The following is an 11342-nucleotide window of genomic DNA, read 5'->3' on the forward strand; positions in this document are numbered from 1 at the left end:
TGTATCTGTTAAGGCTGATGAAGTATGCAAACTCTATTCTGGATTCAAAACTAAGAGGTGAGTGCTCTTTTGGAACCATGTCAAGAGCCAGTATATCAGAACATGATTGTGGCCTTCTTTTGAACTGTTGAACATTATTCTGAGGTCTGTATTCCAGATCTGGTGATGTTTGGAGTGGGATACCACCATGCAGGAGTTGACCTGTGTGATAGGAAGTTGATAGAAGAGGCCTTCACTGTGTCAGACCTGCCCGTCCTCTGTGAGTCCTTTTATCTTGTGCTGTATATAGAAGTCTGACTATATAAGTGTGCAGCACGATTATGTCACAATCTGTCTGTTTTATTTTGAAAAGTGTCCAGCCCCTGTGTTATGTCTGTTTTCACTTCCTGTGTGTTGTCCCTCCTGTTTGATTACCTGATTCTGTTCACCTGGTGCCTCTGTGTGTTGCCTTCCCTCCTCAGCTGTGTCTTGTCCTTGTGATTAGTCTTGCATGAGTTGAAGTTCTGGTTTTCTGTTTGTTGTTGTCGGGTCCTTGATATTTGATGTTAATGAGACAGAGTTCTGTTTCGTTTTTCTTTGCCTACCCAGCTCTGTTTATTCCTGGACAACTGGCTATAAAAGACTTTTCTTTTAAAGTTATTTTGGTGTCCTGCACTTGGGTCCTCCCTGCTCTTCTCTCCAGCATGATAGTTTACTTTCTGTTACGCTGCATACACAAACAGGAAAGACAAGTGCCACGGGTTACAACATCTGAATGGACTTCACCCATATCATGTTTATACTTTGCATGGCATTAGTCCAAGCTTTGTTACTATAGGTTTGTGTCAAAAATGCCTGTTCAATTGCAGAGAATACAACTTAAAATGATCTATGCTGGTAGGTTTGTATGCCAATAACAAACCATTATGTTGTTCTACCCTTATTGACTGATATGCACCAGTTGTGGGAATCTAAGTACAAACAAGTAAGAGTTTAAAACATGTATTCTATGTTATTCTCTTTAATTCAGACCTACAATAAAGATTCAAACAAAGTATTTCCATTGGTTAATAAAGAAGGCCATATTATGCTCCCTTTCCTGTAGTGTGTTCTATAGATTTTCATGTAAATGGTCTGGAAAGGCAAAAATCCCTAGCCTCATCCCAATACCCCTCCTCCACTCCTCCTTTCCCTCACTCGCTTCCCTTCCTTGCGTCTTAGCTCCGCCTCCGTAAGATGCGAGCGAGAGACACGAGGAGGTGACGCGAGGACAGAGGAGTCCTCAGGTATTAATTGGGATGTCCTCGTTCACTCAAACGTCACTTTTAAACGACGTCTGTTAATGATGACATGTGCACAGCTGTATCCCCTCTCATCGGGCTGAACTGAATAACCCTTTAGAACCGGCCCATTTGTTGTTAAATATTTATTTAAATGAATGAATCTTTCTCTTGTTAGTCAAGGAATTCAATGTATGATGNTTGATAACTTAATTGTTCTACACCTTGAGTTAAGGATTTCAAGTCCACTCCCACTTAACATGCCTGGACAAGTTCCGACAGTTAAGACAAATAGAAATACTATAGAAAGGACATTTTAAGGTGAGTGTCATCTTTTGTCTTTCAAATACAGTAGATAGCCTTGTAGTTAAATATTTAAATGAAGCTCAGTGCAAGTTCTTTCAGGAAGACTGGGTGTATGTGAATTCACTCCGCAGCTGCATATAATCAATTCATCACAGGCGTTCTCTTTAACCTATTACATTTCACCTCATTCTCCAACAGCCAATCAACGTGCTGCAGCCAAACTATAAAATGGTTCTCCTCTCTCCTGCAGTCAGCTGGGATTTCAGGTGTTCATGCACCTTATCATATGGCATGTGTGAATAAATGTTCAAACTAAATGAATTCTCTCCTGATTGAAACATCATGTGTTGAAATAAACAACTGCAGTTCAAAATAAAAAGTGAATTGCCTAATATTTTTGTTGTGGAATAAATTAGTTTCTTTCTTTAAAGGCAAAAACATGAAAAAGCTAAGAAAAAAAACTAATGAATACAGTATATTTGGAGCAACTTAATTTATAAACGGTTGTCAACTTAAAAGCGTGTGTTCACAATGATGGTAATCTAAGCACATACAACCTAAAATTCCTTTTAAATCATACGGTAAAACAAGTTGGAACAACTTAATTTTTGGAGTAATCAGCTTAAAAACTTGTATCCCGAATGAGGGTAATTAAGTACATACAAGTTAAAATCCCTTTTAAATCATGTGGTAAAACTAGTCGGAAAAACTTAATCTTTGTAAGTGGTAATTAAAAAATTGATTGTAGAGGAAAAGCCTTCTCCCTCAACTCAAATAACTTTGTTGCGTTAAGACAATTTCATTAGAAGTTCTCTTCACTCAATAAACATCGATGCAAACTGTTGCGTTGATTTTCTTTGTTGAGCCAAGGCATTTGTTTTTAGAGTGTTCATACGACCTAATGACAGGACTAATAGCGATTATTGAGCTGTAATGGAGTACTTCACATACAGAAAATGACAACATTTGAGACAAATAAGTTGACAAACAACAACAGATGTCCAAGAGAAAGAGAATACATAGAGTTCCTTAAGTTCCTTAAATTACAATGGGCAGAGTATTTTTCCCAAAATACTCTCAGCATGTATTTTCTCTGGTATTGATTCAAAATATTATCAGAACATACAGTATATAGCATTTCACATCAATATTGTAATTTCCATTTGGCAAATAAACCAACATTTATTGACTAATCATGTGTTTAAACCCAGAACAAATGCTCATGCTGCTCAGTTGAAACAGGACATTAAAGTGCACCTACTGTATCATGCTATTTTAAGGCAATAGCATAGGTCTCAGATTTATAAAAATATATAAAAAACATGTCTATGAAGTGTTTTGCTCAAAATACCAAACAGATCACCCATTATAGCCATGCCTCATATCCCTCTATTTCACTTCCTGTTTCAAAAGTGCTGATTTGGGGTATAAAGCCAAATTATTGTTTCTGAAACAGTATGGAGCTCAAAGGCTTTCTCTCTTGCCGGTTATACCACAAGGTGAGTTCCTTTGTATTTCCTGCTTCTTCACACACATGCTCTCCAGTACAGGTTAGCTCTGAGTGTTAGCGATGCTAATGTAAACACCGACCATATTACGTCCAAAACAGTCGGGCATTGTTTCTGATAGCAACGTTTCTGATTGGGCCGTGGTTGTAAAGCCAGCCTACATTTCCGATATTCGGACGCAAATCTGGATCAGCTCCGTTTAGAGATTTGGGTACGGAGGAAAAGAGAGAGTTTTTTATTTTCTGACGCTGTTTGAGTTCCCTGACTCACCGGGGACACATATTTATGTATAAAATACATCAAAAAGTGCATTTAGGTCCCCTTTAACAAATCCTCCCTTGAAATAGCCCCACTTTATTCATTGCATAACATAATACATGCAAAGCGCAGTGTAAAACATAAAGCAAGTTCAAGAGTGCTTGAGCATCTGATGGGATCCAACCGCAACAGCACTGTCTAGTTGACCACACAAATATTTGGAGTACGCAGTGATACTTGGCAGTCTCCTTCTCCATGAAACAGCATGCAAGCCACAGGTTGTGAAAGAATGGTAGGGGAATAAAATCAACTTTCCCAACGAAGAAAAAGTGTTGAAATGCATTTGAATGTTGTATTTTGGTGCACAAATGATTTATGAAAAATCCATGCTCAAATTTCCTCGCTGGTTTATCTCACCAGCATTGTTCAGTTCAGTCAAATCTCCCCTGGATATCAGGATTCACAGAGCTCTTTTGGTGGGCTGAGCATCTTAACAAGAAACATGCCATATGGCTTCTATGTCTTGGCCTGTTAAATCATAAAAGCCTTTCTAATCAAAGACATTGTGTCAAAGAAATACTGATTCCAGTTGTGGCCTGATGTTGGCAAGACACCCCGTTTCCTTCTTTATAGTCCTCTGCCAAAGCCTGAATAAAAAAGTCAGTGTTTTACAGCAAATTAGCACAAACTGAACTTCTAAGAGCATCAACGTCAAACACCTGCTCATGAACACCACCATCCGTACAGTATAGCTGTTAACAATTATGTATTATGTATGAGCCAGATGGAATTCAAAACAGACCACAGCCATGAAAGTACAAACAATATATGGAGGCGTGTGGCGCAGTGGACTATCTATCTACCCACTAGTTCAGGTTCAAACCCCACTGCAGTCAGCATGTCGTTGTGTCCCTGCAAGACACTTCACCCCAAATGGCTCCTGTGGGGATTGTCCACAGTATTGAGTATGTAAGTCGCTTTGAATAAAAGCATCTAACAAGTAACATGTAATGTCATGTAATATATTTCTCTCACTTACCCCTTGTTCATAGCCACGCAGATAGTTTTGTTTTTGTCCAGGCTTTGAGAAAATAAAGTCTAAGATGTACCACCAGCTCTACACAATAGAGGTTAATGGGAATAGGCTGTTGCTAAATTAAAACTAAAATAAGAGCAATTCATCAAATAGTATAGAATAGGGAGTTTAATCTGGACCGATGTGATTAAAGGGGCCATGTTATGCTCATTTTCAGATTTCATAATTGCATTGTGTGCCTCTATTGTGACATGTTTATATGATGTAATGTTCAAAAAGAGATGTCCCACCCTTAGCCAATCACGTACAATGTGGTAGAGCGCTAGGCAATAGAAGCGTGAGTGTAAGATAGTGATGTCACTATGTTACTGGAGGCGTGTTGTGCAGTGGGTTGTGCGTTGGTGTTCGGATCAGGGCAGCACAGGTTCAAACCCCACTGCAGTAAGCGTGTCGTTGTGTCCCTGCAAGACACTTCACCCCAAATTGCTCCTGTGGGGATTGTCCACAGTATTGAGTATGTAAGTCGCTTTGGATAAAAGTGTCTAACATGTAACATGTAATGTAATGTTACTAAAGTAAACAAAGAAGTCCAATGGGGGCCCCCTGCCTGGGAGTGTGTTGGAAAAACTCTCCTTCTGTCGTGAACTATGGGATTTTGGGCTTTGCAGACCATTTACGTGCACAAAAAACTTTATAACAGACTACAGGAAAGGGAAAACTAAAAAAACATAATAAGGACCCTTTGAACAAATGCTACAGTATATTGCCATCTCAAGAGTCTTGTCGTTAGCACAGCTAATAATGTGTCTTTCCTGCAACAACAAACAAGTTACTCTTCACTATCAACAGACTTTTCCTGTAGACAGTTTCATAATGTCTCTTTTAAAAGTGCATTCTGACTACTATATCAAGTAAAAGGGCACTGATATAGAGAGCTTTGTTTTTTAAATTCAGTTGGAGTTTCAGGCCATAAAACAAGCTTCCGCTTATAGACTTGTTAAATGAAAGAAGCCGCTTTACAGACCAAACACCGCCTCTCTGACACGGAGAGCATGGATAAGCAGCAGAGGGAAACATTTTTTAGAGTCTTTGTACATCTCAAGTCATGTAAGTATACTTAAAGTCCTTGGTGGTCCAATACCACTATCAGCATCTGGAATGCAGCTCAGAGGGGACTGTACCCAAAGAGTTCTGTGCAGTATCTTTGCAATTAGCTGAAGATAAACTTGGTGTTTAACACTGTCCTGATTTATCCTTTGTTTCTTAAATTCTTCACAAAATGATCTTTCCCACAAGAAAATACAAACACGTAGCCTGTGTTTATGGTCACTGACTTTGCTTAATTTGTTGTATGCTTTAAATGGCTATGACGGGAGTATAAGATAATGATGCAGTGTTTATGTTTTTGAGTGTTTAGTGGTAATAGGCCCGTAACTGTTTGCCTGTTTTGGGCGGATGGGCTTAGACACATGGATAGGGGACATCTGCATGTTTCAGACCGTGTGAAAGACAGCTTGTCCGTCCAAGTGTCAATGTGATGGAGGGTTTGGGAATGAGAGGGGGACATACAGTGGCAGAAAGGGCAGCGACCCCTTCCGTCTGAGATAAACCCTGCTGAGAGAGGTCTGGGTCCCAGGACGCAACCGCTCAATCACACACTCTGCGTTTACATGCACTTTCCTAATCTGGTTACATTAACTTTAATTATTTAAAGTTGTGTACAGAAGAAGAAAAAACTGTGTCCCTTGGCTATGTATACTCTTTTTTTTGTGTGCCAATGTGCATTTTGTATTGTTGTCAGTGCAGTCAAAAATAAATATCTTGACTTGCAGATGTACTTGTGAACTTTAGATAATACAATCCAAATTTCATCGCAAACTGACACTTAAATAGATGGGTATAAATTCCAAAAATAACAACAATTTGAATAGGTTTGCACAGCAAGCTAAAACTGCACCGTGCTCCTACAATAAATTAAAGAAAATACAAAAATATATTTCGGCGGAAGTTATATATAAAATCTGAATTACGGCACTAAAATATGGCAGAAGGCAGGATACTGTACAAATCAAGTACAAGATTTTACTTTAACCAGGTTATCTCAATGCCCATTGTGTGATTTCATTATTTAACTTGAATTATTCCCAGGAATCTGTTCTCCTTTGAGCATGAACAACTGCCATCACTGGAGCCAACATGCAGACCACCTTCTGACACAACGCTCACTCTGCTGCTAATGAGAACCTTAAGGCCATGAAGAGGTAAAACACATCTGACTAACACACTGTCGTGCATGACCAATTCAGAGACTTTGTAGCCATTAAAGTGTTAGGTGAAACATAAAGAGTAATAGCAGGGGCAAGGTGGAAATGCACCTGGACATAAATAATAATTGATGTCACACTGAGTTTAGAGCAAGTGAAGCTAACAAAAGCAGTAGCAAATCTGGCACATTACGATTTTCAAGCTGTTGAATCAAAGCTCCCGCTAAATACCTTGAAGCAAAAACACAAAGGAAACCACGGTTTGAATTACATTTAGGGAGGCAATATGAAAATGTATACTGTAATAACTGGAAGGTGTTTTCTAGCAGACGTACCTTGGACTAACTGAAAGGGATTAGAACAAAAACATCCTGACAGGAGAGGCTGGCACATTATAAAAATGACTCATGCTTGGTAACCAGATCCCAGACCAAGGGGAAGTTTTTACTTTATTAAAGAAAAGGGCTAGGCCTAGAAATATTGCTCTGAAATGAGACCTCGAAACAATTCCCTGGGACAATAAAACACAGTGGGTTCCCATACAGTGACCTTTGTATGGTGGGATGAAAGGAAAAAATCTCCAAACTGATTCCACACCACACCTCTTAGAAGCGCCTGCTCCATTCGCCTCTTTTCCTTCTGTTGTAAAACGATCCCAACGCAAAGAGTCTGTGTAAACTGGGATTTCACAAATGACCACAGACCCTGGGAAAACCATAATGTCCACTGTTGAGAAAACTCTTACAGCACTGCACTATCATACCAATCATCCCTCCAAACTCAAACTGAGGACCACCTTGAGAGCTACTTTTCCCAAATAATGAAAGTAAAATACTTTCCATTTGCTTAATCTAAATAAGGGTGGGATTGATTCATCTGGCCGGTGTGCGTGTTTGCCTTTTTGTTGAAGCGATAAAAGTTCAATATACAGTAAGTGGCCGTAAAGCAATACTGCAGGAAAGTCTCCTCCGATAAAAATGTTGACGTTTAGAATGTGAATTGATGCCTTTGGAGAAATTGAAATGTGTTTTATTAATTGCAGAAATTGCTTGGAAAGGGAGTGAAACTGTTTGGATTTAAAACAGTAAAAAATAGTCTCTCAAGAGAAAGAAATAGTGAAAGAAAGTGATATTGTTTGATATCACCTGTACTGCTTACCTGTCTTGTTTAAAAGGATAAAAAGAATGCAGCTTGCACTCAATGTTCTTCTTTTGCTAAATATTTTCCCATGAGCTAATTGGCCTAAAAAGTAAGTTGATAGCAAGCTATTGACATTGGTGTGCCCTCTTTTGTCAACTATTTAGACAGTTATTAAACTGTGTGGCAGGTGCGCACACACAGACACAGACACACACACACACACATTTCTGGCTTGCTCAGATACGATGAGATGAGAACTCAATAGCTCGGGCCTACCTGATGGAGAGGCCAAGCAGGAACAGATGGGCTGAGGATGGCGGGGGACTGGGAGTGAGGAAGTAAAGGGAGGGAAATAAGGGAGAGAGCATCGACAGTCGGGGACCACCATCATTGCTGCCCACACCAGACTTCACTTACCACCACTCGCTCGCCCGCCCCCATCCCATCCCACCAAATTCATTTGCAGCTCAGTGATTCTAGACTGTAATGAATCTGCAATTTGCACACATATGCAGGGTGCCTGACATGGTACTCCTTTAAGATCTTTTAACCCCTGATGGAAACATTTACAAACAAGTGGCCACAAGAGTCATCAATCTGCACATTAACCTCTTTCTTGCCTTTGGGGGATTCTGCTATTCTCTATTAGAGGGTTCAGAGAGGACCAAAGAAACTGGAACAGAGGAAATGGAAACGGTCGCTTTCAAAGCTGACTACAGAGGAAATTAGCCAACTACTAACAGGACCAAGCTATGGTCACTTCAGTCCTTGCCTTCCCTTGCTTTAAGATTAGAAAATACATGATCAAAGCCAAGTGACAGATGTGAGACCCTTGAGAGGTAGAATGAGCATTTCTAAGCTCCCTGTGTTGGACTCGCTACACATCTGGAAATGCATCAAGTGACAGATCAGTTTCCTGTGCGGACTACTGCAAGCCAATGCTGCTGTATTTACCTCCCTGGAGCTATGTCATTGTTTTTGTGTGTATTTGTATGCATCAGGCATTGAGTACACCGTAAACAGTGACGGGACACTTTGTCTTTCCGACTTGTGCAACCCGGTATGTGTCTCGTGCCACCGCGCCAGGGAGCCCTGGGTGGCTTCAGTTACTCATGCCATGTGTATACTTTAGCCAAACAAGGCCTAAGGACACTCCAGGGTGGTACAGAGGAAGGAGGGGCGAGGACGCTAAAGGCGAGGTAGTGTGGTCCAATGGTTGAAGGCTGTGATTTAGAGGCTGTTGATACCGGGCAGACAGCCCAGGCTCAGTCACTGACTCACTGTAGATGACGCTGCATAAGTCACTACACTTAAAATGTCCTCATGTGTTTAGAAATGTTCAAGTGGAAATCAGGCGCGCTCACACAGCTGGAAATCGCTACTGGATCACATTTTCTTGTCTCTCTCTCGCTTTTCCCTGAAGCTTTCATAAACAGATGGCCGGGGCTCATTAAGCTGTTGTCAGGACTATTAATGACATTGTGAACACTTTCCGAGTTCTGTACGCCTTAGGGCTTGCTATTGCCAAAGCTGGGCCATTAAAGAAGGTGTGAGAATAACACAATGCTGCTGTGTGCTGCAAGGTGAGGGATGGAAGCCGTGAAAGAAACGTACACACATGGCGGAATGGCTGTAAGCAGCGGGCTCAAGTTAATGATTTCATGTTCTTGGTAGAGCTGGGAAATATGGTGTGCTACATGTAGAAGAATCCTGATACTTTGACATTGCAATAATACATTGCATGCATACTGTGTGCATTCTATGATGGATGGGCTACACTACAGTCACACCTGACATTGGTACTGCTTCCAGAAAATACCCTCTGCATGCATGGTTGCAAAAGATTATCCAACCCGAACAAGAGATATAGCCACGAGATGTTAAAATTAGGTGAAGCTAACATTCTGATATTCTGATATATGTATAATGTTTATAATGTTTACCATTTTAGAAACATGAATCATGCTAACATTTGCTAATTTAAGTTATTACAATTCATACAGAGGGTTATATAAATATCTAAACCTAATTGTTCTTGAGGTATTTTAGGCAAAGCCACAATTAGGATCCTCATAGTAGTACACTACATATGTGCCAGATTTGCCCCAGTTTGTGACTCTTACAACCTCAGAACCAGTGCCTGGATACGGTTCCAGGTACCTGCTGTGCGGACTGAGGCTGGAAAAAGGAGTCTTTTTTATTATGGTACTTGGTCTTGGAATGACCTTCAATCACGCCTCAAACTGACGGCACTTGTCTCAATAGCATGTTTTAAATTGAAGTTGTCTGAAATCCTTACCGCCAGCTGCTCTTGCAGTAATAAGTAGTGCACCTTTCTTACTGTCCTAATGTGCACAATGTAGTGACTGCTTTTTCGTCTTTTGTTTTCTTAGTTATGTTCTCCTTATTTTATATGTTTGTGTTATGTGTTATGTGTAACGTTGCTGCCTTCTTGGCCAGGTCAGCATTGCAAATGAGATTTTATCTCAATGCTTTTTATCTGGTTAAATAAAGGTTAAATAAAAAAAAAATTACCTGACTGACACAGCCAGGGTCCAGGCTTCTGTTCCGTGCCCACCAGCCATGGTTCCGGCTCCAGAACCGGCCCCAGCAGCCATGGTTTCGGCTCCAGTACTGGCTCTCCGGCCGACGGTGTCCTGTCGACGTACCGGCCGACTCCAGCCCCTCGTCTCCTTTTGGCTCTCTGGCCAACGCCAGCTCCCTGTGTCCTTTCGGCATTCCGGGCCGACTCCAGCCGCGCCCCCGTGTTCTTGTCGGCGAACAACCGTCTCACGTCTCCTCTCAGAGTCCCCTCTCGAGTCTCTTCTCGAGTCCCTCTCGAGTCTCTTCTCGAGTCCCCTCTCGAGTCTCCTCTCGAGTGCCCTCAGGTGCCCCTCTCGAGTCTATTCTCGAGTCCCCTCTCAAGCCGAAGCCACTCTCGAGTTCCCCCTTCGAGTTCCCCTCGAGTCCCCTCTCGAGTCCCCTCTCGAGTCCCGCCCGTTGTGTGTGGCCGGGAACGCCTTCTCGAGTCTCCTCTCGAGTCCGCCTCTCGAGTCAGCTCTCGATGTTTTGTAGTCCGCCTCTCGATTGTGCGGCGCGGGGCGTCGAGTTCCCCGCTCGAGTGTGGCCCCTCGTGAGTTCCATCTCAATTCCCGCGCGTCTGCCGAGTCCCTAGCTCGGAGTGCAGCGGGGTGGGGTGGGTTTCGTCGGTTGTGCGGCGGCGGGACTAAGTTTTGTTAGCGCCGTGGGAATGTATCGCGGTGGTGCGGGTTGGAGCCCCGCCGACAACTGCTTCTGCCGGGGGTCCGAGCCAAGCCCTATGGTCCGGGGGCCTTGGAGGGCTGGGGGTCCGGCCGACACCTGTTTCGTCGGGGTTCCTGGCCAACTCCAGTTGCCTGTGTCGTTGGGGTGTGCCGCTGAGGGTGCCGTGCCCAACCCATGTCCGTTCCAGGAGCAGTGGTGGATATTACTTGTGTATTATCACAGCAGTTTGAATTTATGGGGTTTTTACGTAACTAATAGCAGTAGTGTGGTTACTGTCGGACATCATTTTGAAAGTATTGGGCAGGTG

The 11342-nt window shown here is 42.1% G+C and overlaps 1 protein-coding gene across 1 annotated transcript in view; it reads left to right on the forward strand.

Moving 5' to 3' along the window:
* hfm1 (helicase for meiosis 1) overlaps nt 1-11342 on the forward strand; it is a 149439-nt gene that overhangs the window by 9248 nt on the left and 128849 nt on the right. The window contains exons 14-15 of the mRNA XM_010776741.1: nt 14-57; nt 158-259. Coding sequence (XP_010775043.1) covers nt 14-57; nt 158-259 — 146 coding nt within the window. The remainder of the gene's footprint in view (nt 1-13; nt 58-157; nt 260-11342) is intronic.

The sequence above is a fragment of the Notothenia coriiceps genome, unplaced genomic scaffold (assembly GCF_000735185.1).
Source record: "Notothenia coriiceps isolate Sejong01 unplaced genomic scaffold, NC01 NC01_scaffold00000339, whole genome shotgun sequence".
Taxonomy (NCBI): Eukaryota; Metazoa; Chordata; class Actinopteri; order Perciformes; family Nototheniidae; genus Notothenia; species Notothenia coriiceps.